This window comes from Felis catus, chromosome C2 (assembly GCF_018350175.1).
Source record: "Felis catus isolate Fca126 chromosome C2, F.catus_Fca126_mat1.0, whole genome shotgun sequence".
NCBI lineage: Eukaryota > Metazoa > Chordata > Mammalia > Carnivora > Felidae > Felis > Felis catus.
This window is the reverse complement of record NC_058376.1, coordinates 146,352,579-146,379,271: the sequence shown is the minus strand read 5'-3', so window position 1 is coordinate 146,379,271 and position 26,693 is coordinate 146,352,579. Positions and strand designations below refer to the sequence as shown.

Below are 26,693 nucleotides of genomic sequence, written 5' to 3'. Positions count from 1 at the left end.
TTTTTTTCTTTTGACTTTGAATTTGAGAGCAAGCGCAAGTGAGAGAGAGCAAGAGATCGTGAGCAGGGGAGAGAAGAAGGGGCAGAGAGAGAATCTTAATCTTAGTGCAGAGCCTGATGTGGGGCTCCCTCCCACAACCGTAGGATCATGACCTAAGCTGAAACCAAGAGTTGGACACCTAACCAACTAGGCCACCCAAGCACCCGTCAATAATTACTCTTGCAAGGATGTCTTATCACCCAGAATCCATTTTTAGTTTGTACTTTCTTTCTCAAGTAGACAGACAGTCCTCAGGGCTTGGGGTGGGGAGAAAAGTGTTTGAAGAGGAACCAAGTATTAAATATGAATAGAAAACCCAAGAGGACCAAGGAAGAATAGAACTTCTCTATAAATACAGGATATATAAGGGCCTTTCCTCTCTTGGCTCAAGTTCTTGGTGAGAGATAGAGAGTTGGGAAGCCTTTTCTCTCCTCTGTTCCTCATGTCAGTCTGGAAAGCAGAAATTAAGTAGACATGATGGGGGTACATATTAAGGTATAAGAGTACCTAAGATAGCCCCCTATAAGTTTCGGAGTAGCTGGCAAGGAGCTCATCCAAAAATGACTAAAAATGAAGAAGAAGGTGCAAGGAAGTCTGGAAATCAGGGCAAGAGCAAGGAGCATGACTGCGATCTGACAGCTGGAGGCCATGGCCGGTCTTTGGATGGAAGCAGGAAGATGCAAAGATCATCTGGGGATAAGTTAGAGATGGGGCAAGTGGTCCGCACAAGGACAGCAGTGACCACGCTGGGGAATCAGGTTCACTCCCCAGCTTCAGTATAGGGTTGCCAGATTTAGCAAATGAAAATTCAGGATGCTCAGTTAAGTTGGAATCTCAGATAAACAACAGATAATATTTTAGTATAAGTATATCCCAAATATTGCATGGGATATACTTTTACTGAAAATTTTGGTTGTTATGAATTTACGTGAGATTTTTACCTAATTCCAATTTAGTAGGATGTTTTGTATTTTATCTGGCAACCATCCTCAGTGGCATTTGTGAATATCCCAACAATGTTGAATAAACAGCAAGAGGAAGAAAACTCTCAGAGGGAGAAGTCTTGATTGCTCATATTTTGTGTCAGAATGGTCTGAGAAATCACTCGGAGTTTTGAGGTTTTCTGGAAGTGACCATATTAAATGTTCTGCGTTAGAAATAAATATAGGTCCAAATCAAAAACGTGTTCAGTTAAAGAAAAATAAATTACCGTTTTTGCACATCTAAAGTGATGCAATTTTGAAATTCATAACAATGTCGTTTTTGAGTTCCAATGACAGGTGAAATACGGTACTTCACAGTAGGATGCTTCTATCTCAGTCCAAGAGACCAGCATGAGCTAAATTAGGATCTTTCTCAGCATTAATTCCATATACCTAGTCTTCTCCATCTCTGGTCCAATCAGCTAGGACCAGGGCGGGAATGGTGTGGTGTGACCATCTCTATGGGTGAGAAAGGAAGTAAGGGGTCATTATGGACTGAACAAAGAACCTACATTGTGTCTATGATAAATGTCTCCCATCTCTAACTGTGACAACTTACTAATGGATTGTTGACCTCTAAACCTGGTCCTGAAACTGAAAAGAAACAAGGAAGATGGATCGTATCTTCCCCATTTCTGGCTCCGCAGCCGTTGTCAGAAAAAAGTTCCTGGCTTCTTTTTTATAAGGCTACTCTCTTCTCAGTACATTTCATTATGCCCTTGTCACGGAGTAGCACATGTCACTATTATATGTCCTTTGGATCTTATCTTCACATATTATTCCTCTGTTTTATTACCAGTTTTAGACAGCACCATAGTGCAGATTAAACCCTCGACATCCAGTTACAGAAATACCGATGCATTCATTTAGAGGACTGTCAGAATCTTTCTGCCATTTCAATATCCACCTTGCCAGAGATGTCGTGAAATGCAATGAAATACATAGCTTTTTTTGGAGCTAGTGAGAACCAGGAATTTATATACAATAAGGAAAAGATTGTTTTCTACTTGTGAGGTAGCATCAGCAAGCGTTAGAAGGTTGGTCTCTCTAAGAGGTTTTCTTTCCCAGTTATGAAAATTATAGGGCCCCCTTCATTTAAAGGTTTCAGTTGAAATCCAAGAGGAAAATCACCAAGGGCGTGCAGTTATCTATCTGTCTCCTTAATTTAACAAGATTGTGATTGGGGAAACGACTCACTCATGATTGGTGGTGAGGTTAATTTCATGGAGCCATGAGTCTTAAGTGTACTCTCGAGCCCGGTATTGGGTTTCCAGTTTAACAATGAATTAATGTGAACCCATGGGGTTTATCTTTCCCTGCACGGGATTCCCCCCGCAATGCCTCTATTGCTGCAAGCATTCTTGGGAAAGGCCATCACTTATATTCAAGGCATTTATCATAATTATTTAGAATAAAAAACGATATTCATCAGTGCCAGCTAGATGAGATCATAGGGAAGACATATTGTTTCTTATCGCTGTGCCAGTTTTATGGCTTTTGAGAAGCAGGAGAGGAGGAACATAGCTGTGGTTTATTTTAGGTCACTGTGCACCTGGGGCACTGTCCCTGTCAGCCCACAGGGCCCTTCTAGAGGGTACCCTGAGCAGTGTTAGGTTTGAGGGGTGTGATAGGATATGGGGCAGGAGGATGGGTGAAGCCTTCCCTCATGATGCTGTTCATTCACAGTTACTCTCTGATTTCTGACAAGTTCTAAATAGTCAGAAAGTGCAAACGCGTGGTCTGGAGTCGAGCGAGGCAATGTCCTGGCAGTGACAGGTGTCTGAGACTGAGGAGGGACGTGTTGAGAGATGGGGGCTCGGGAACAATATCAAGTTTGGATGGCTTTGGACATCACGTTAAGAATACATTCATTTTCCCACTGTGTGGCAACCACTCTGTTCTCTGCTGCCCTGAGTCCTGTGTTTTCTGTCACAACATTCTGCTCAAGCATCAACTTTCCCAGGGGGGGCTTCTTGCTTTACTGTCTGCTTAAAGGTCTCTTCTCTATGCCAGCATTTGTTCAGCGTGTACTGCAAGGTCCTCTGTGATCTAACCATGAGCTTGTCACCCACACTGGACTGGAGGCTCCTTAACTGTTCTCATGCCCCATATAGGCCTGGGCAAGTGTGATGGAGAGATAGATGAGTAGATAAATTTAATCCCCATAGCAATCCCACGAGGTAGGGACTGTCATTCTGACCACTGGACAGATTAGGAAACTGAGTACGGAAAGCATAAATATCATGCCCAAGCCTACCAAGCTGATAAGGGATGGCACCAGGATTCAGAACCAGTCAGGCTCATCCCACAATCCATGGTTTTAATCACACGGCCTCTATGTTCCTCAATTGAGGTGACAGGTGATGGATCAACCTCATACCCTGCCTGAAACTGTGATTTTTTAAAGCCACAATGATGTACAGAAATAGAAAATATTGATTTGGGAAGATAAGATTTGCCTGTTTAATCCTCTTAGAACCAATACAAAGTGAAATACTATTGCTAATGATTTTGCTTATTCTAACTCTGTTCACATGACCAGGCAGACTGGTTAAGCTGACCTGTAAATCACTTCCTAAGTCTGTTTGGTGCCCAGACCCGGCGTGTAGGTTTTTCTCATTTACTTCTGTTTCAGCGTAGGGCTCTGTAGATAGAGTCACTCTCCCCTAGGATTTGCAATCACCGCTGTTCTAAATACCCCAGTCCAAACCCCTTTGAGACACTTGCAGTTTATCAAACAAGGATTGGGTTTGGAAAATATAATTCTCCTACCTAGAGACCCATTGAGCCAGAGAATCCTAGAAGTCCTCTCATCTCCCTGCTTCTGACCCAGCAGAGAGCCCTTCTCTCTGCCTTCCATCCCTCTCTCTTTTCCTGTTCTTTGGCCAATTGTAGTTTCTACTTGCTGTTTGCATATGAGGTGCCAGTTTGATATTTATAGATCTTCCTGCTGCATTATTTCAGGAAAGACCTATTATAAATGACAAAATACAACCTTAAAATAGAAAATGAACCCAGATGTAACCAGTTTTATCACAGAATATATATATTTTTTCTTCTTGAGGCGTGGGGGAAACGAAAGAAATTGTCAATTGTAAGCCAATATGAGTCTGGATCGTCAAATGCCATTCCTTATGGAAATTGCATGAAACGTTTCTCCAAAGCAAAAGGGAAAATAACCCATGACAGTTTTGATTTATTTTAAATTAAATATTCTTCTTTTAGAAGTTACGTATTCTCTGTTTGTTATAAAACAGATGAAAAACTTGCCTCAATGAAAATGAAAGACAATGGATTGGAGCTTTCATATAAATGTTTAGCTCTTCTTACGTTGACACATTGGAAATGGTTGCCATATTGAGTGTATCTCCTCATTGGTTAGGTCTTAAAACAAGGGTCTGCCGATTGTGGCCCTTGGGCTAAATCCAGCTTGACGCCTGTTTTTACAAATAAAGTTTTCTTGGAACACAACCCTACCCATTTATTTTAGTACCCTATATGGCTTCTTTTGTGCTGCAACTTGCTGAAGTTGAGTAGTTGTGGCAGAGATTGGGTGTCTTACAAAGCTGAGAATATTTACTCTCTGACCCTTTACAGAAATTGTTTGCCGACCCCTGTTTTAGAATACCCAAAAGAGAGGGCTCTGCCTTCCTTAGTGTCTGAGACCACAGTCTGAGCTAGGGAATTCTGGGATTGAATACGATTTCTCTGTGGGAAAATCCATTTATAGACCTTGAAACTCAGTAAGATCTGTGTTCAAATTCCGCCTTTGTTTGGGACTGCCCTGCCTGTGTTTGACAAGTTGCCTAGCTTTTCTGAACCTCAATTATGTTATCTATAAAATGGAGACACTTTTTCTCTCATGAAGAACAACTCTACCGTTAAATGGGGTAATGTTCCGGCAGGGTGCGGTGTGTTGCCGGCCGTACGGTGGACAGTCAGCGAATACAGTTTTTTTCCCTAGTTACATCCAAATTGAGGAGTGAGCTACATGGAACACACTGATTCTTCTGTCTGGACAAATGTCCATTCGTGTAGTGAAAACATTCTTATTTTCTTTTAATTTTTTAAATGTTTTATTATCCGTATTCGAGAGAGAGGGAGACGGCATGAGCAGGGGAGGGGCAGAGAGGGACGACAGGGGGAGACACAGAAGTCGAAGCAGGCTCCAGCCTCCAAATGTCAGCACAGAACCCGATGTGGGGCTTAAACCCACGATCTGTGAGGTCGTGACCTGAGCTGAAGTCAGATGCTTAACTCACTGAGCCACCCAGGTGCCCCAATTCTTTGTTATTTTAGCACATTTCTCTTTTATCATGTCTTTGGGGGAAAGACATGCTTTTGTCCGCTAGATCTGGCGATCTATTAGAAGGTTTTGCCAAGCACTTCCTGATTTATTTTAAACTAAGATTTAAGGCCAGTTTTGAGTTGGATTGCCCATGGTCATGGTAATTACCAATGATTTCCAACAACAGTTTGATGGGATTTATGCAATGAAGAGCAGGAAACTTGTGTTTCAGAAATTGCCTTGCTGCACCGCACTTCTCCCCTGTATAACATCAATTTCTTACCTACACTCCAGGCCTCAGAGGCCAGACCTCTCGAGAGTGTTCCAACTCCAAGAAATGTAGGCCGGCGGCCTTGCCGCTGAACGTGTAAAATTCCACCTGAGAAGGAACCGGGCCCTCGTTGACAGCATCACAACCAGCTGGAGACACAGATCGATTTTTATTTATTTATCTCTATTTTTTGCTAAATACCGCGCTCCTGGTGTGGAGTACTTTTCTAGCCTCAGCCCCCAGGAGCACACTTGCTTTAGATCCATTTTGGCCGAAATGAAAGACACCATTTCTCTACGTACCCGACCACCTATCTGGGAGAGATGCCAAGCCAGCCGTCCAGACTGAAGAAACAGGTCTTGTGTTAATAAGTGTTTTTCCAGACCTTCACTTACCCATTATGGCACCAATACTTATCCCCAGGAGGAGGGCTGCCTTGCAATATCATTATCCTCAATTTATAGGTGAATGAAAATGTGATCTGATGGAGCAAAGTGGAGTACCTGCCAGTTAGAGTAAATACTCGGCGCTCAGACGCAGCATTTGACCACTGGGCACTCTTGCGGTGTGCACATGACCGGGCCGGCTGAGAAACCGGCGGGGAGTCTCTGCCCTTCACCCTCCGTCCAGCATGACTTCTGTGTACAGATACCACGGCAGTTGCACTGTGCTTCCCCACGGCATTTCCCCTGGCCTTGACTTCTCTCTTCCTCCTTTCCCTTCCCCACTCCCTCATCCCTCTTTTTCTCCTCTTCTTCCCTCTCTCCTCATCCTACCACGTTGTGTTTTCATAACCTGCCTTGTTCCCCCTCCCCCGATTTGGTTAAGAGTCCAGTATTATTCATAACCACCTATGTTTTCTTTACTTAGGTGCCTAGAATAAAGCCATTCCTCATTTGTATTCACACAGAAATACAACTGTGATAATGGACACGATTAGCATGAAAAGTAGTCAGATAATCATCTGGGTTTATACAGCCTTATAAAAACTCAACACCTCAGAGTTCTCTGGACTCTATATCAATGTAATGCTGACTGAATATTCCAGATCAAGAGTTTTCAACATAAGGTCCAGACCCATCAGAACCATGGTTTTCAATCCTGGCTGCACATTAGGATCATCTGAGAAGCTTTAAAAAAAAAAATGCCATCACCCTTACCCCACACCAGAAATTCTGACTTTTTGGTCTGGAGTAAGGATCTTGCATTGGTATTAAAAAAAAAAAAATCCCTTCAGATAATTCTAATATTAGCTACGGTTAAGGACCACCGTACTAATTGGTTTTGAGTTATATAGTCAATTGTAAGTCGCCTCAGCTTTTTATTTTCCTTCTTAATGAATAGTCAGGATAGAATAGAGTAGAAAATAGGAGTATGTTGTTCAGGTGGTAGTGATGGGTACTATTCCATCAAATTCATGTTTCAGTTTCATGGATATCAGGGTGGAGACTGTCACCACCCAAACACAGTTGCTTGACTGTGGGCTATAATCAGAGTTTGAAAACCACTGCTTTAGATTATATTTAACAGAAAAGTATGTTGATAGCTGCCCGGGGAAGATCAGAAAATCTTCATCTGTCCTAAGAGAGAAGCCCGATTGCACTATTTTTAAATGCTTGTAGGGCATGCAGAGGTATTGCCAAGTTATCTCTGGACTATCAAATGTTTCTTACCTATTTATAGAAGCACTTACACATTCTCTAAGACACTGAGCCCAACTTTCTGCTCTCCTGTAGTCACCCTCGCTGCTTAAAATTGTTAAGTTGCATTTCTTAAAAAAAAAAAAAATGTTTTAGCTCAGTCTCTCATTTTTAAACCAGCTCATTCCGACCCTTAGTTAGGGATATTTACAAAAGAGTTACAGCTCATTAGCAAATATAGAATCTTCAATCTGCCACTGAAGTACTCTTATCAGTTCTCTGAAAAATGCCCATCAGGCCTACAGGCCTAGCACTTAACAAAACTTTCCGGAATCTTCCAGGAGGCTTTCTGGAAGGAGAAGTGGCCTTTGGTATTAACACTTAGTGCCCAAACATTCCAGGGTAATCAGTGGTATTCGCATATGATATCAAAGTGATTTGGCCCCGCTGGTCTTACAGAGTTCACATGATAATAATGTAGGAGTCTGTCAAGAAAAGTAGGGAGTTTCTGGCCTCACTGGCCCCGCCTGTGCGTGAATGGACACCCTTGTGGTTGGCAGGACAGCAGGCTCAAATGTGTCACCACGTGGCAGTAGAAGGGGGGCAGGTTGTTCACCAAATCTTCGGGAATTCAAGCACAAGCATCTGAAATATGATCGAACTTCCATACCTAACATCTTCCAGAAAACACACGTGACAGAGGGGAGTAAGAATTGGAGAATTAACTGAAGACCTAAGCAGAGGTTGTTGTGGGGGTGATACTAACGTTTGGGAATGGATAAGAAAGAGGGCTGAATCAATTGATCAAAAAATGATTCAGAGCTGCCAAGAGAGGCCCCTAAGTTGGGGTGTGAACCTTCTGCAATGACTGAGGTGGCCAGTGAAGCACGATGTGTCTGAAACTAACCACTAAATGGCAAAAGAAAAATGCAAATAAGAACTCTGATCTGGTGGGGAATTTAGAAAAATTCCAAATGGAATTTTGTGATGGCTGCTCATTAAGTAGAGTAAGTTTTCTCTCAAGCAAGATGCAGCACCAGATGATTTTAACAATTTTCTGCTCTGACAGCCAGTGAAAAAGCTACAGGTAACAGAAAGACAATGAAGTAAATAAATTCCAAAAAAGAGGGACCCAAGGCATACCATGAGAAAAATGAAAGATGTCTATCCAAAGAATCTGCGAAGAAAAGGGTACCTGCTTTGGATTATAGATGAACGTGAATGGGGCAAAATGCAGAAATACTGTATGTAGAAGCCCAGAAAGTGGAGGCCTAGCGGATTAAAGTTCAAGGCCAATTTCCAATAATGCACAGATCTTACAGCAGAGCTGAGCATGTGAAACACACTGCCTGTCAGTCAGTAACTGCCCGAGACTGGGGGAATCTGATGGACGGTGCGCAGAGGGACAGAGTCAGGACTCCAGTGACGGTAAATGCACGATTTTCACGTTGCCAGTGATTTTGATGGCCAGGTCTCATTCCTACCATAAGGACTGGCAAAATGCTCTATACCCGTGAAAGTCAGAAAGGGAATATTTGTGGGATTGAAGAACAAACAGAGAAAGTCAAAAGTAGTGGACGGACATTGCATTGGAAGATGTGAAGATGTGATGTACATGGTACATCAAAAACTAGACAAAAATGTCAAAGATTCCTGAAAGTGCTGTGCCAGTACAAGAACCTTGGTGCATTAGAGGAGAAACTTAATGGTCTGGTTTCCATGGGTTTTAAACACACCTGTATAAACATAACATAAACATAAAGTATAGGTTGACCTATACTTTAAGACGCGAAAACTCATTTCGAAATAATATCCTTATATTATTCTTCTCCCTTCCTTCCTTGCTTCCTACCTCCCTTCCTTCCTCCCCCCTCCACTCCCTTATGTCTCTTTTTCACTTGTAAAGATCCACAGCATCTATGAGAGCCATCAAGGGTCCTAGCTTAAGCAAGGTCAGGCTTACCTCCACTTGGAGGTAATTCTTCCTATTACTCTAAATGTCTTTAATAGCCTTAACATAGTCTGTCACTTGGTTTTCTATATCTGCTGGCCGAGACCTACCATTAAACACGGGAGGTGGGTGAGAGGTATAATATGCTCATTTCATAAGCAGCGATACTGTCTAGAGCTGGCATGCTGTTCTTCAACTTGCTTGGGGCGAGAAGTAAATCAAAGGACAGTCGGGAAGGGTTGGGGATATGGGAATATGTAGGAAGAAGGGAGCGATGAGCAGGATTTTGGCCAAAAGATTGAGAGGTGTCCCCAGTTAACATTATTTCATTAGATTTTCATAATATTCCTGTAAGGTGGGCAGAGCAAGTATCATTATCTCCATTACATTGATGGGAAAAATGAAGCCCAAAATGTTAAGTGACTTGCTTTGAGCGCTGACACCCAAGTGACTAAATCAAAAGCGGACTCTACATCTGCTGATTCTCACTTTATTCTGCCAGATCAATAATGAGGTTTAGGTTGAAGTATCTGTATAAGCCCATGAAAATTCTGTGACCAGTCATTCTTACTGTGGCACTTATGATCCGTGGTGACTTGGCTACTCTGTACCTTTCCAGCCTTACTAACTCTGCCCCACCCCATTAATTAGCCCCAGTCAGACTGAATTCATTCCATCTTCCCTTCTACCCAGCTCCTCCCCATCTTTCAGCTCTCAGTGACCTATTTCTTCTCGCGAAGAGCCCTAACATCTCTGAGTTAGTGAAAGTTGACCATCCTTCATGCTCTGTAGACTTTGTTCTTACCCCTCTTCTGGCCCCATTCTGTAACTGCCTGTTTTTCTATTCCTATCTCCATCTTCAACTTCTTAGGGATCGTGGTTCTCTCCCATCCAAGTACTAACCAGGCCCGACCCTGCTTAGCTTCTGAGATCAGACGAGATCGGGCGCGTTCAGGGTGGTATGGCCGTAGACTAGGGATAGTGGTTTTCTTATTTACCATTACATCCCCAGTGCCTAGCATAGCTTTTGGCATATACTAAGCCTCTAAAATGTTTGTTCACTCAAGCCATAAAGCTAAGATGAGAAGATATGATCATTTTTAAAATTCACCATTACGTTTTAGTTTACAACCAAACCTTTCTGCTATTCATAACCTAAATTTAGTTTTGCACATCCAGTCAACAAATGTTAGCCAAGATGCTTAGTACCTCTATGGGGTCGTATGCCCAGGCTTCTCATAGTGCTTGTTAGGCAACAAGTACTCAGTACATAATTTCATAATGAATTAGTTAGTACAGAAATTATTAATATGCCAATTTCCTAAGGCATTTAGTCGATGTCTTACATGTAAATAATGATATGGGACAGAATATGGAAAGAGCCATACGGGAAGAATTTGGGGTAGTTTTCGTTGGCTGAGCTGAAAAACATGATTGCAAGGAGTGAGGACATAAGTAGGCCCATGTGGTCATTGACTTCTGGGAAAGAGACAACAGCATTTGATCTAGCCTGTGGAAATAAAAAATGGTTTGACTCAGCTCACCAAGAAAAATGTGTCGATTCATTATGTATTTGTAGTGATGCCCTTAAACATCACCAGTGTCACAAGTATTTAAATGAACACCAGAATGCTTTATAGACAAACACCACCATTAGTAAGATAGAAGTCATATTTATGGGAAAAAAGCAAGGGTCTGCAGTGGTATTATAGTTGTTTTGATCTCCATTTCCGTGTGTTCTTGTTGGGCCATTTTCCTTTTCACCAGCCTCTTCAGGACTTTTGTTTTTAGTTTATTTGTTTATTTTGAGAGAGCGAGAGAGAGCACAAACCGGGGAGGGACAGAGGGAGAGAGAGAATCCCTAGCAGCCTCCACACTCAGCATGGAGCCCAGGGCGGGGCTCTACCTCACACCATGAGATCACGATCTGAGCCAATATCAAGAGTCGGATGCTTAACTGACTGGGTCACTCGGGTGCCCTCTTTCAGGACTTTCAATGAACATTTATGGGGCACTCTCTTGCATATATATTTAAGGGCCCACTGTAGAAAGACTAGAGTGTAATGGATGCAGTGTTCAGGCCCTTAATCCCAGCAGCCTTGGTTTGACATCCAGCCTCACTACCTGGTAGCTATATGATCTTAGGTAATTAACTGAACCTCGCCACGTTAGAGATTTGTCACAGGTACATGGCATTGACAAAAATAATAGAACTTACATCATTGGATTGTTCTGAGACATCAATGAGTTCATGCATATCCAGTGGCTGACCCATAGTAAGAACTCCATTAATGCTGGCTCTGGTCAGTACTATTACGTACTAGGTTCTGTACAGTGAAAAGGCAAGGTGTGGTTTCTGTACTCACGCAGTGTGCTTGTCATTTGCTTGTTTCTCTTTACTGCATAATTCATTCTTCAGCCTTCTTCTGCTTTGCTCTGAAAGGGGCGTGCCTCCTACAAATCACATTTCCCAGGCTCCCTCGCCAATTGGCTTCCTGTTAAGTTTGGGCACCGGGACGTTCAGACAAGAGATTGAGATTGAGGGGGAGGGCAGCAGTCCCTCTCTGCTTTAGGGGCATCACCAGCAGAGGCTGTCTCCTCCATTCTCTCCCAACAGAGCCTCCCTGGGCACTCACAGGTCCTACTGGAAGCCCCCATTCCCAGGCTTCCTCCCAGCTTTCTGCCGGGGAATGAGACCAGTACAAAAGAGAATAAGAAGAGAAAGACAGATTCCAGATTTGATCCTGGATCCACCTGTGCCTGAAGATTATATGTGCCTGGAGTTTTAAATATATGAGCCTATAAAAAATTCTCCTTTTTGCTTAAGCTACTTTGCTTGCATTTCTTGTACCTACCACTGTGTGAGTGCTAGTACAATATCTACTAATTCCTGAGAACTGTTTGAGATGATATCACAATATAAAGCAATTGGTATTCTCATTGCCTCTGTATCTCTGGAAATCCTAGAACTAGTATTTATTGTCCTGCTAGTGTTAGGATTATAAAGATGAGCAAGATAAACAGGGTGCTTCTCTTTGATAGCACAATAATGACTAATTAAGTGTTTTCAAAAACACTAACTTTTACTCTACTTGTTCCAAAACGTTCTTTTCTCTGGAGGTCTGAAACATCTTGCCTTAGTAGATGTGTATCTTAAAACTAAACGCATCGCATCCATTGTAACACAAGGATATAAACTAAAATGCAAAGCAGGAACTTCGTGGTGAAAGTTTTCATTTATTTTCGATAAAGGAAATCCCAAGCCTCCAGTTGTGCTTTATGAAACCTTCCCAGGGCAGGAGGATTTTTCAGTGCAATGAAATTAATGGTGTCATGACTGTAGGACAGTCACTCATTCTGGTGTATGATGTTTTTGGCTCTTCTCTTCTCCATTTGCCTATGATGATGCAATTTGTCTCCTGATAATGGATGGGCTTCCTCTCCCTTCCAGTCACCAGTGTTAGGCACTGAAACTTGCCCAAGACATGTCCAAAGTTGATCTGCTTGGGGGATTTCTTGGAGTCTTTCACGGTTGATGAAAGCAAATTTATAGCCATGATGCAAGTACAAGAGTGTGTGTGCGTGCTTTGTCCTTAAAATGTATGCAGTGGCCTTTTAATGTTAGAATATATGGTCAGGCTGCAGTTGCTATGGAAACGACAATCAAATTTTCTGACCTTTGAGGGTAGGGAGATACAGTGGTAAGGACTGTGATCAAAGCTGAGGATTGCCGAGAGAATTAAAGTAAAGAATAAAAAGCAAGGGGCCCTTTATACCTTAATGTTCAGATCAGAGCAATCTGTTCTTCTTCTGTGTCTCCCAACAGTATCCACCAGAGCGAGACTGAAGACGTCCTAGTATTCTTTTAGTTATTATTTTATGTTGTTTATTTTGGATAATAACAACAATTTTGGTTGAGTGGGAATTTTGGAGTTCTTGATTATAGTTGGTCTATAATTTTTTACATACCATAAAATCATGGTTTCTGGTAATGGAACACCTATATCCAGATCAGTGGCCACACAATACAACGTTACCATTGTAACATGGAAATGTATGGTTTTGTTTGGAATGTACCAAGTTGATTAGTCAAATGAATACACTCTCTGTTCAGAAGAGATCATTTCTAGGACCAGTGGGGTGTTTCTCTGTAGCTTCCTGTACAGTATTGATCCTTTTGTATTATTAAGATTTAGAAGATGTGCCTGCCAAATGAGAAGTTCATGTATCTGGGTTTATTCTGTTTATACTACCTGTCAGGGGAATGTGAGGGAAATATGGAATACGGGGAGGGGCATCATCACCCTAATTGCTTAGGGAGGGTCTTCTATGCCCAACACAGTGTTAAACTCTGTGGATGTGGGCATGAATAGGAAATGATTCCTTCCCTCTAGAACGTGCTTGGCCACACAAGGAGAGAATACATGCAGACTGCATATTGAGTAGGGGCACCGCAGGAGCAAAGCCAGCAACCAGAGCCAAACATAAAAGGAAGAAGTGAGTCCAATGGGATGGGCAGAAAAGAAGCTGAAGGGAAAGCATAACTTGAGATGGGACCCAAAGGAAGGGCAGACCTAGATAAAGAGGAAAGACTATGTTCGGTGTTAGTAAACTTCAGAACTTGTAGATAGGCTGAATGTATTTTTGAATGTGTCAAAGACTATGTTAAAATAGAGATAGGGTCAAGCAAGTGATGGGAGCAAAGACACAGATGAGGCATGATCTAGTGGTCAAGGGACATGGAGTAGTTTGGCTATGTTGGGGAAGCAGAGGGTTTTACTAAGTATTCTGTAGGAATGAAGATGCTCAGAGATGCATAGGGCATGGCGAAGGGATGGGTTAGGAAATCTGGGATTCTGTGGACACCAGATGACTTGGAGGGTAACCAGGATTAAACTCTAAAAATTTGAGGTCAGGGTGAAGAATTTAGAATGGTAGTAAATAGGGTAAATTGTCACCCACTGCTTAAAGAGAAGTAACCAGTCAGTAAATGCAGATCGAATTTGGTTGCAAAATAAAACCCATGCAGGACCAACCCCCCAAAACCCTTTGCAATTGCAGCTGATATTGGTGATAGTTATAACTTGCTGGCTGCCGTTGAACTCTCCCATAGCTCCTTCATCAGGTTTTTTATCCCTGGGTTGTTGTCACTTTTGGCCTTGTCAATATGAATATGACTTTATAGGAAGAGGCTATAAATGCCTATTTGTTTTGCCTATGATATTATACAAAGTATATACAATATGTTAGGTATTTTTTCCCAGTATGGAGCTTTGAGTGAGTTACCAACTGATATTTTTCATCTTGAGAACTTGACCCACTTTGCTATTGTAGGATGATTACTTGGTCATTGCCAAGCTTCCCCGTAATCATCAGTGAGATTGTGAAGATGGACTGAGCAATTCTCAGCTCTGAGGGTTTTTTTCCCCAAACAAAATAGGTAACCTGTGTCTCAAAGTTAATACACACATAGACTGCTTCCCACACAGGGCGGTCACAGAGCGAGAACAAATGCCTTTGGCACAAGGTAGTAGAATATCACACAGGTTTTGTTTGTGGGTGTGTGTTTTTGAAATAAAGTGTATTCTAAAAATTGACAGTCTTACAGTCTTTTCTTTCTTTCTTTCTTTCTTTCTTTCTTTCTTTCTTTCTTTCTTTCTTCCTTTCTTTTTCTTTCTTCCTTTTTTTTTTTTTTCAAAAGGACCTTCTCAAGAAATGCTACTCTGCCAAGGCATCTTACCTCTTCCAGCAGGATAAATTCTATGATGTCAGCTATGACACAGGAGACAAGTCTATCCAATGCAGCAGGAGACCAGATGCATTCAAGTTCTGGATGACTTGGAAGGCCCTGGGAACATTAGGCCTTGAGGAAAGAGTTAATCGTGCACTTGCTTTATCTAGGTACTTGCCCGTGTGTGTGTGTGTGTGTGTGTGTGTGTGTGTGTGTGTGTGCGCGCCCACACACGTCTGTAAAAAAGACTCTATGGAAATGACATTTGTGAGATCTACACATGGTCTTTCTTCTGTGCATTTCTTCTTTCATATAATGGCCATTTTTTCACTACCTACTGTGTGTTAGGAATTGTGAACAAAACTGTCCTACCCCTGCCCTCTGGGGTCCCAGCCTAGTAACAGATACATCCAAGTGACAAACCTGATCAAATAAAGGTGAACCTACTTTTCGGTAAGGAGAGGTATGTGGTGCTCCAAGAGCATTCAGGTGGCTTCCCTAGTGTTCTTGAGGGGCTTTGGCAGAGGCTTCCTGGAGGAAGTGACATTTAACTAAGACCCGGCGAAGAAAGGGAAGGAGAATGGTGCGGGCAGAGGGAGGACCAAGCCCAAATCATGGTGACTTGAAAGACCTGAACAGCAGGTCTGTGAGAACGTGGGGCTGGAGTAGAGGCAAGAAGGTAAAGGTAATCTGGAAGTGCTGTGGTTACCTGTCTCGTCGTAACGTCAGAGACAAAGCTTTTGAAGACACTTCCAAAGGCATTAGACAAGCTCTCGAGAGACAGGTGGTGGACATTTGCCACTCAAGACTCTTCTGCTAAGCTTGGATCAGTGGGTGCAAATGGGCAGGCCACAGCCAAATTTAGTTTTAAATGTGATTGGTTGAGCCCCAACTGCATAGACTTAATCTTCTTGGTGTTAAAAAAAAAAACTCAAACATTTAAAGACTTAAAATATTTAAAAATAGGGAGATTTGTCAAAAATCTGGATTTTTGGCTTCTCTCGAAAGATCTGAATGCTCTCAGTCCCACATGGTGACAAACCACTGAACATGTTGATGCCTGTCTAGAGACCCACATTCCCCCTACTTCCTTCTGTGTTTTTGTAGACAACCTGGACTCAAAACCTAGGTCTACCATTTACAAGCTAGGTGACCTGGGAAGGTTTCTTAACCTCTGTGTGCCTCGGTTCACCCCACTAAAATGGAGATAACAGTCATATGTAGTTCAAATAGTTGTTGTGATGATTAAATGAATTGACATATGTTAAACCCTTAGAATGTGCCTGGCATAAGCTACAGGCTATATGAGTTTTGGTTATTTATACCTGCTTGACCACTACAGGCACTGGAGTTTGTGATCTCTGGTTTGGATGATCTCTCCTTCATATTTCTTGCTCACATTTCACATGCAAAATCCAGAAGTCTCACTTAGAGATTTAAAACAGTTTCTTCTTTCTTTTTTTTTTTTAATTTTTAGCATTTATTTATTTTTGAGAAACACAGAGACAGAGCATGAGACAGGGAAGGGCAGAAAGAGAGGGAGACACAGAATCCGAAGCAGGCTCCAGGCTCCAAGCTGTCAGCACAGACCCCTATGTGAGGCTTGAACCCCTGAAGGGTGAGATCATGACCTGAGCCAAAGTTGGATGCTTAATTGACTGAGGCCCCCAGGCATCAAACAGTTTCCTCTTTCTATACTGGGATTGTATGGGTGCTCTGTGCAATAACTGTCTGAAAAATCAGTGTCTTAAAACAGCCATTATTTTTTCAAGTTTATTTTTATTTATTTTGAGAGAGAGATAAAGAACAACAGGGGGAGGGACAGAGAGAGAGGGAGACAGAATCCCATGCGGGCTCCGCCCTATCAGCACAGAGCCCCATGCGGGGCTTGAACACAAACCATGAAGTCATGGCCTGAGCCAAAATCAAGACTCGGAGGCTTAACCGACTGATCCAGATGCCCCCAAACAGCAATTATTTATTCTCATACATCTGCAGGTTGGCTGGAGTGGCTTTATCTCCTACTATGGTGGCTGTGGGGGGTGGTGGAGAGTCACAGTCTACTTCCTACATGCTTTGCAGCCTCCTTGGATTAACAGGTGAGCCAGAGTGTGTTCAGAGTGTCATCTGATGGAGATGACTGAAGGCCAAGAAGGCCCCATTATGCAAGCTGACTTCAAAGTTCCATTTACATCCTCTCTACTGGCATTCCAATGGCCAAAGTAAATCACATGGCCAAACTCAATGTTGAGAGTCAGGGAATACAATCTGCCTTTTAGCAGGAAGAACTGCAAAGTTACATGGTGTTGACCTTGAAAATAAAACAGCCAGTTTTTTACCAGAAAAATAGCCTATTTGGGAATGACAGAGGAATTGCAATTCAGGACATGCAAACCATGGCAAAACATAGGCAAGTTTGGAGAACAAAGGGGAGAAGTTTGCGTATATAGAGGAAAGGGGGAAGTTGAGAGGGGTTGCTTTGGATATGAGTCCATTGGAGGAGACAGGAAGTGATGGTTTCTCATTGGCTGAGTAGTATGGCTTCTCATTGGCTGGGGCTGTTGCTAGACAAGGAGAAAATCTTCCTCCTATTTGCTGTGGTAGTAAAATAGGCTTCTTCCTGTTGGAAAATGCAAGGTAGCCTTTTCCTGTTGAAGTCTTCAATTGATGTCTAGTTTGTAGGGCATGAGAGCCCCATCTGCAGGGCTTCCTGGCTCCATTTCAAATGAGATTTCCTTTATACTCTTTCATAATGGCTTGGTTATAAGGACAGATAAAGTGATGGCTTTGGCACTTTCAGAAGATTGTTAGAAGTCAGCAAATCTAGTGATTATGGTTTAAGAAGTAGTTTGAAAATCTATAAATATTGTATCATTTAGGACTCTGGTGGTGGTAAGCAACAGAAACCATAATTCAAGATATTATAAACAAAGAAAGGTCATTTATTATCTCATGTACCTTATGAGGTAGTATAATGATGACTTCTGGAATGACTTTATCTAGGAGCTTAAACAATATCACCTTAATCATTCTCCATCTTTTAGATTTGCTGTCTTTTATGTTGGTTTATTCCTATGTTGGAAGGTGGCTGCCAGGAGTGTAAAATCTGTGTCCTCCCTGGTTCAAGTTCAAGGTCAAAAGGAGAGTGTGCTCCTCTCTTAACAATCCCAAAGGAAGTTTTCTCTATATCTGAATGAGGCAAACGTCCATCCCTAATCCGTTGCTGTCGCCAGGGAAATGTGATACTCTCACTGGTCATGCCCTCCCTTGGCACTGGAGAGACGTCATTTCCTTCTATAAAATATGTGCTGAAACTAGGTGAAGAATATGCCTTTATTAGAAGTAGGGTTGGGGCACCTGGGTGGCTCAGTCGATTAAGTGTCTGACTCTTGATTTCAGCTCAGGTCATGATCTCATGGCCATGCGTTTGAGCCCTACATCAGGCTCTGCACTGGCAGTGTGGAGCCTGCTTGGGATTCTCTCTTTCCCTCTCTCTGTGCCCTCCTCTGCTCATGCTCTCTCTCTCTCAAAATAAATAAACATTTAAAAAAAGTAGGGTTAATATACCTCTATCAGAATTAGTGAGATAACTACCCAATGGTGAAAAAAAATGAAAACGTCTACCATAAATATTCATAGTTTCTGTTTACTTAAAAGTTCAGAAAGCTCTATTTCCTTTCTTGTTTTTGTATTTTCTCAACTAAATTGTGGTAGAATCTCTGCATTATTCCATCTGAGCTGCTAAGGAATTCATTGACAGGTGTCTTGAAAGAAGGCTAGATATAAATATTTGATGATCATATTTGTTATAAAGTTAACATTCAGCTCAGGGTGGAATTTAATTTATAGTCTAAGGATACTTTCTAATTTTTGCAGAGAAATATCACAGGAGGATAAATGTTAACACTTCAATTCAATTCAACAAACACTTATTGTTTGTAAATGTTTGTCAAGTTGAATTGAATTGAATTAACATTTCAGTGAGCATCACTGCAGATGCTGTGACCTGTATCTAAATATTTGAGAAATAATCCCTCCTCTATCATGCTGCTATTCATCATAGTTTTTTTTTCTTTTTTTGCCTTAACATTCCACATTTTTCATAAATCCAACCCTCTATTCCCGGGATGGGCAAAAGTCATCCTGTTCTACCCCCAATGCTGAGCAAACACTGAGTCCTTCTATTTTTAATGAATTTTTCACTGAGTTCTTTTAGACGTGTCACTTGTAGTGAATAGGAAATTATGGAGAGTTTCTTTAGGATGAAGAATTATATTAAGTTGGCAATGTAAGTCTTTATTTCTATGATTGTATTTGTTTTCAGATTGGCTAATTGGTTTGTGGTTCTGCTCTTGAGGAAAGAAGGGACTTTATCTCCGTTCTGGGGTCCGTTCTGTTTGAGCCCACATACAGCGGTATACCGGGAACCCGGCTCTCAGCAGGAGCAAACACAAGCCCAAGTCTAAAAGGCCGGCAGTTCCCGTGGTGTAAATATTCCCATGGTGTCAAATTGCGAGCTGTCAACAATTCGTGAATATTTAACAATTGCCTCTTAACAGCCAGTCCATCCTAGCCCTAGAACACCATCGATTAAGTAAGCCAGTATAAGCAGTTCAAAGCACTGACTCTTGAGAGTTAAAACATCATTTATGGTCAAGATCACTGACCCTAGGCCACTTGCTTTAGAGTTTACCTAATAAAAACCATTCTTACCCATGTCCAGAAGGCCATAGCCTGGCATAATTTCTATAATTTCAGAACAACATTGTTTTGTTTCCAAGAAGTACATTTTCCTTCAGCAGATAAGAATTAGCAAAGTAAAGCTGCAGATGAGGATTGTGTTACTATTTGGTGTGCATACCTATTATCAGTAGCCCGTTGTAGCCAAGATACCCATTTCCCTAGATCCTTGGTCCGGTCTCTCACATACTGGCAAGGCTAGGCAACTCTTTCCCCCTGACATGTTGCAGGAAAGGCTACTTCAACTCCATAGAAGCAATATTTCCACGTTCCTGAATCTAAATGGAGCTTAGTTTTGAAATTTGTATATTGACCTCAAGATTTAAGGACCAGAGTCTGATGGAACAATGGATTACCATTACCCTGATGACATAGCTTGCTTTCGCTTCCCTTGGGAAAAGCAACAGCAAACATTTTCCAGAGGACGATGATTCTTACTTAATGAGTTGTCAGAATGTGGGGAAAAAGGGAAAAATTAGCGCCTGGAAGATTTCTAAGGCCTTTCCTAATTTCCATTTGACCCTTGTCATTCCAGTTGACAAGAGAACTCTCATCTCAAGAAATATTAATGACTAAAAACCCGCTTTCTCCTTGGATTGTTTGAAAAGCAGTGACATTGGGAACCTACAGTAATGTGCGATTATTAGGCCTCACTGAGACCCGGAGGGCTGAGGTTTAAAATCACCACCTCAGGCACAAGGCAGGTGACTGTGCATCCCTGATATTTGCCTAGAAGAGCTGAAAATGTTTCACAATACCCAGGGCTACCCGTTGCTGAGGGCACCTTCCAGGCCTTTGTTAAGGCCCTCAGTTTAAATGGATATTCAGTAAGAGGTAATTTTTAAAGCGAGTCTAGAAAAGTCATGTGCGTAAATCTTTTCAACAACAACAAACAGCCCAAGAATTCCCATTCGGCTCCTTTGTTAGATCTCCAGTGTATCATTTATCTATTCCCTTGACACACAATCTCTGTAATCTCTCAGATGGCATTCATTTCACTGACTTGCATGAATACTGAGGGATTTATTGTTTTCAGTATGGAAAAGGTGAGCAGTTACACAATGGCACCTCTGTGCTGGTGTATTTCTCTAGGTGATGAGAGGGTGACAGTCTACAAGGCTATAGAAGGGCCAGTGTTTTCATCTTTTTCTTTATATTGGTAATTTTTTTAAAAATCACAATTGCAGTGGAACGTAGCATGTATGTAGGTGTCTGTGATGAATCACACAAGCCATGCAATATGTTCTAATATATGCAGAGCATATAGAGAGCAGATGGGGAACCTCTCGGGAGTTCTGGGAGACTCGGTGCATCGGAAAAAAAAAATTTCAAGTGAGGAGGTGAGACTGGGAGAGAAAGTTGGTCCAGAGTGTTCCAGGGAGACTGAGTAGCTGAGAAAGAGACTGGAAAGGCTGTTTCTGGAAAGAATGTCCTGCGAAAGGACAAGTTCAATGCAAAAATATCAGACAGACTTATTGAACAAATCAGAGAATTGAGGGCCTTCAAATGTCGGAAGCATGTTTGTAAGCATATTTGTAAGGGAAGTGTTTGGGAACAAGAACATCATTAATGGATGCTTCAAAATCAAGCCAGAATATTAATACAGTGAGGTTTTTTTTACCCAGTAGGATTGGTGAAAATTCTTGCTGGTGTGTGTGTGTGTTTTTCCCCTCCCTTCTCTTTTTTTTTTTTTTTTTTTTTTGTTAAGATTAGTAGGAAGCACAGTGATGAGTTTTTATAAGCTATTGTTGTTTTTTGAATCCATTTACCCGGATTCCTTTTGGTGGAAGGGGTTTATGGTTCCCGCATTATGTCCCCAAACTCAATGTACAGCTTTTTTCTAGTTTGTATCAGATAAGACTAGGTTTGTTTTTTTTTGAAATGTATTTTATCTTTAGTCTGTTTCCATGTATTGAAAAGAGAAATTGTGAGGAACAAATCATCCCTATGAATGTAGGCAGAAGTGACTCAAACCTTATTTGGATTCCCTCCCAAAAACCCATTTAATTTAAGTATTTATTTAAGAAGAGGATAGAGTACCCTATAGATGAGGCACTTCTAAACTAGCATTTCTGAAACTGTACTCGGTGGAATAATAGACTTCTAGAAGATTTTAATAAATGTTCTTCCAAAAAACGTTTTCATGGTCAAATATGTTTGGGAAATGCTAACTCCTCTCTTGGAGATTCAGTGTTCATTAGCGCATTAAAGACTCTGAGGGGACCTGTAATATAGAAACATTTTTTAGCTTGACTTTTAACATTTTTAACATGCAGACACTGTTTATTGTTCACCCAACAGCCAGTCTCCCTTTTTCTTTCTTGCTAACAGAACCTTGATTTTATTTAGGTAGCAATAGTCTTGCTGGGAACATCGGTCTAACCCAATCTCCACTTCCTGTAGTTAGTTTCGGGGTAAATATAGGACTCTGCCTCAGTCAAGAAGATATAGGAAGAATTCTCTGAAGGCTCCTGGGGGAAATAGTGTTAGCTAAATAGAGAGAAATGAAGAGAAAATGCTTTTGCTCCAGCCCCCTCTCTTCCCTCTTGGACACCGTTGTACCAGGATGTGACGTGTGGAGTGTGGCACACATCTTGTGGACATGAGACAATCAGCACTCTGAGCGTGGCGGGCTGAAATGATAGAAACGATACAAAACGCCTGGTTTTTGATGCCAGTATTGAACCATCCAACCAGCCCGATAAATGTCTTTATGAATTAGGCCAAGTCCCCTTCTAACTGTAGACAAAAGTAATCTAACTGGCATGCCCAGCATTGCTCACGTTTATTTCGCAATTGAACTCTTTTATGTGGGAGACGTATTTACACGGTTTGGCTTGGAGCATAGTTGGGGGACTCCAGCGTAAGCCTTTGTTGATGTTTATAATAGCAACTCTTCACCCGAATCACCTGCACTCTCAACTCAGACTGTTACCCTGGGCTTTCCGGGCTCTGAGAGCAGCTGCAGTGGGGACGCTAACCCTGCACAAAGTCTGGGTCCCCATGGTTAGCAAAAAGCAGAGTTGTAACTGAAATGATCCCGGTCTGTTTTAGGATGCCTTTCTCTTGAGAGCCGCTGTAGCCTGTTTGACAGACATAGCTTAAATGGAGACTTTTGTGTAAGTTTCTTATAGTCATCATGTGTTAGGGAAGGATTTTGTCCCCCTAGTTCCACACCTCCATTATATACAGGAGGACACTGAGGCAGGCTTGGGGAGGCTAAGGGATTTGCCAAAAGTCACAAGATTGATGATCTGCACAACTAGAATCTTGTAGAGTCCGTCCTGGGATTTCTAGAGATGCAAAGTTTTTCCCTAGCTTTGAGGTGTCCAGAATTAGTGTGGGCTTCCTCAGGGTGAAGTGTGGCATTGCTTCAGAGTTCACATATTGTTTACAAACATTTGTGTCTAAGGAGCTGCAAAAAGTATGGTTCAGAAGCTTTCCTTATGTAGATAGAGATTGCATGTGTCTGTACATTTTGTACTTTACATTTTTGTTTATTAAGTTCCCTTTTAAGAATTTTACAAGTAACCACATCCAAGAAACTTTGCAAAGAAATATAAAAAGAGAGCTACTAATCTCTCTCTTCCCCATCGCGTCCTGTTTGTTCTTTCCTCGGGTAAATACTAACAATATATGGTGTACCCTTTCTTTCTTTACTCTGTTAAAAACGTGTGTGTGTGTGTGTGCGCGTGTGCATGCATGCATGCATGTGGATAGGAATTACTTTTGCGTTCTTTTTATAATTTCTTAAAAAGCAAAATTGTGTTATCCGTATTTCTCAGTACCTTACTTTTATCTCTTGCTAATACATCATAAACATCCCTGTGGTTTAATTAAAGTAGATATAATCTATTCTTTTTAATGGCTGCATCATGTTCTATTGCACTGCTATAATACATTTTATTTGACCGTTTCCCAATTTCTGGATATTACTCTTGTTTTTGGTTATTTTGTATTAAATACACACACACACGTACATGTAGATTTAGACAAAATTAACATGTGTATGATTTTAACTTTTTTACAACAGCCTTTGAGATTTGAAAAGTAAATTGTGTTATTTCAGTTTTTTTGAGATTTAGACCCAAGAAAAACATTTTTGTTGTCCTCAAGTATTAGTTGAATATGTGTAGTTTAGTTTAGCGACATGCTCATATTCCATACAATTGTACCGTATAATTCCCTATGATGCGTGGACCGTAAGTTTCAAAGCCAGTCCTCATTGCTGCGTGTCGTGTTCTTGTTCGTTTGTTTGCTTCTTTCTTTCCTCCTTTCTTTCGCTATTACATATAAAATCACAATAAATATTCTGGCAAGTACATTTTTGTCATTCCTTACACTTTACCCCCAAATTTGAAATACTGGGACAAGGGTTATAAACTTTTCCAGACTTATAATCAAATCACTAATTTTTAAAGCCAATTATTTCAAAATGTTCCCCTTTTTATTGACAGTAGCCAAGCCCAGGGGGAGAGGTGTCCGTGTGGATTTACTCAAAGTCGTTTTTGTCTTTTCTCGGTCATACTCCATATCTCATGTATCTGTGCCCTTTGCTTATGGTCTGATAGTTCTCTTTTCCCTAACATTTGAGATGACTTCATGGACATTCTATCAGTGGCTGCAGCCCACTAACTTTTAACATGATACTAATGATCACTTCTCCTTTCCTCGGTTCTGGCCTTGGAAAAGGTAATGTTGAGTTTCTTTAATTTTAAATGAGCTTATAGGTGGGATTACGCACCAAAAGCCAGCTGGGTAATTTAAGTACCTATACTAAATCCCCATCTAGAATATAAATGTGTAACTCACGTGGTCAGAGATGTATCTCTGATATACTGTAGGTGGTTTTCATAGTGGGGTAAAAGTCTGATGCTGACATGTGAGATAGACATCACCTTATTAAAAAGATGTACTTTTTTGCTCGGGCCCCAGAGGCCTGCAGTAGGTTCAGGAATATGTGTTTAATTTTTTTTTTTCAACATTTATTTATTTTTGGGACAGAGAGAGACACAGCATGAACGGGGGAGGGGCAGAGAGAGAGGGAGACACAGATAGGGAAACAGGCTCCAGGCTCTGAGCCATCAGCCCAGAGCCTGACGCGGGGCTCGAACTCCCGGACCGCGAGATCGTGACCTGGCTGAAGTCGGACGCTTAACCGACTGCGCCACCCAGGCGCCCCAGGAATATGTGTTTAAATCCGTGTCTATTCCTATCCCTATGCCTTTCCTTATTTCTAAGCCTTGTCTCTGCATCAGAAATAGCAGTTTGTGTGTGTGTGTCAGTTGTGTTCATGGAGTTTTTAGATTCCAAATTATAAATATTATTGTGACTTTCATTTTTAGATACCTTGTAGAAGAAATCAAGAAAAGAGAAGGATTCAAGCTACTGCTGGAAGTAAGTGATTACGGAATTGTGCTCGTGATTTTGTCAGTCAACAGTGATGAAGGTGGTAATTTTCTAATCTGTTATATTTCACTGGTTTTTGTGTTGCAGACTTAGAAACAAGTCATTAGCTTAATTCATGGAGTCCATTATGTTAATTTACTCTATTAGTGAGTATTTTTCCTTTGTTAGATTCACAAAGAGCACACTTGCCTTTAAGTATTGAAAATTAAAGTGCTCAATAATAATTACCAAGGATAATACTGAATAAATATATAAATTGCATGATGATTGTACTGTGAATATTCAACTGTGCTGTAGTGGTGCCTGCATGTGAAAAATCAATTAAGTGGATGTACAATAATGCATTTAGTTTTGTCTTTTTATAAAATAAGGAAAGCATATTAGCTTTGGAGCAATGGGAAAATAAGTCATTTTGTGTTGGACTGCTTGCTATATATAAGAAGTAAAGTGGTTGCAAAAGTAGAGAATATTGTTTTTTTCCTAAAACATATGGTTAGAAAATATGAAGAGTGTTATTTAATTCTGATTTTTAAGAAATAGGAAGTATAAAGTTCTCTCAGATCTTCTAATAGCACGTATTATATAGCAATTTTAACCTAATGTAAAAATCCCCTAGAGATTACAGCCTAGGAACCTATATTATATGTAAGCAATCTGACTGCCATTGGTATTCATTTATTCAGCAAGATTTCTTGAGCAATTACTATGTGCTAGGCATAGTTCTAGGCATGGGAGGATAAAACAGGGAAATCCCTCTCTCTGAGAGTATTTATACCCAAAATGGTAAATGACAGGCAATAAACAAGCAAATTAATACCTAACAAGCATCAGGTAGTGAGACCTCTTAAGAAAACAATAAAGCAGGTTCATGAAAGATAATCCAGTATACAAATAAATAGTTACAGACGTAGCAAGTTCTGTAATAGAAACAGATGTTGGTGAGGATTGCTGAGAAAGGGAAACCCTTTTACACTGTTGGTGGGAATGCAAACTGGTTCAGCCACTCTGAAAAACAGTATGGAGGTTCCTCAAAACATTAAAAATAGAACTATCTATGACCCAGCAATTGCACTACTAGGAATTTATCCAAAGGATACAAAAATACTGATTCAAAGGGGCACATGCTCCCCAGTGTTTATAGCAGTGTTACCAACAATAGCCAAATTATGGAAGAAGCCCAAGTGTTCATTGACTGGTGAATGGATAAAGAAGATTTGGTATATATGTATACACACACATACACACACACACACACACACACACACACACACACACATACACACACACACACACACACACGTGCGTGTGTGTGTGTTTGTATAATGGAATACTACCCAGTAATGAAAAAGAATGAAATCTTGCCATTTGCAACAATGTACAGAGGGTATTATGTTAAGGAAAATAAGTCAGAGAAAGATAGATATCGCATGATTTCACTCATGCGTGGAATTTGAGAAACTCAACAGATGAACACAGGGGAAGGGAAGGAAAAAAAAGAGAAAAACAGAGAGAGAGGCAAACCATAAGAGACTCGTAACTACGGAGAACAAACTGAGGGCTGCTGGAGGGGAGGTGGGTGGAAGGATGGGTTAAGTGGATGATGGGCATTAAGGAGGGCACTTGTTGGGATGAGCACTGGGT

The 26,693-nt window shown here is 41.2% G+C and overlaps 1 protein-coding gene across 2 annotated transcripts in view; it reads left to right on the top strand.

The window, feature by feature from the left end:
- GADL1 (glutamate decarboxylase like 1) overlaps window positions 1-26,693 on the top strand; it is a 170,934-nt gene that overhangs the window by 79,072 nt on the left and 65,169 nt on the right. For both annotated transcript variants that reach the window (XM_003992189.5, XM_045037730.1), the window contains 2 exons: window positions 14,874-15,073; window positions 24,989-25,040. In XM_003992189.5, coding sequence (XP_003992238.2) covers window positions 14,874-15,073; window positions 24,989-25,040 — 252 coding nt within the window. The remainder of the gene's footprint in view (window positions 1-14,873; window positions 15,074-24,988; window positions 25,041-26,693) is intronic.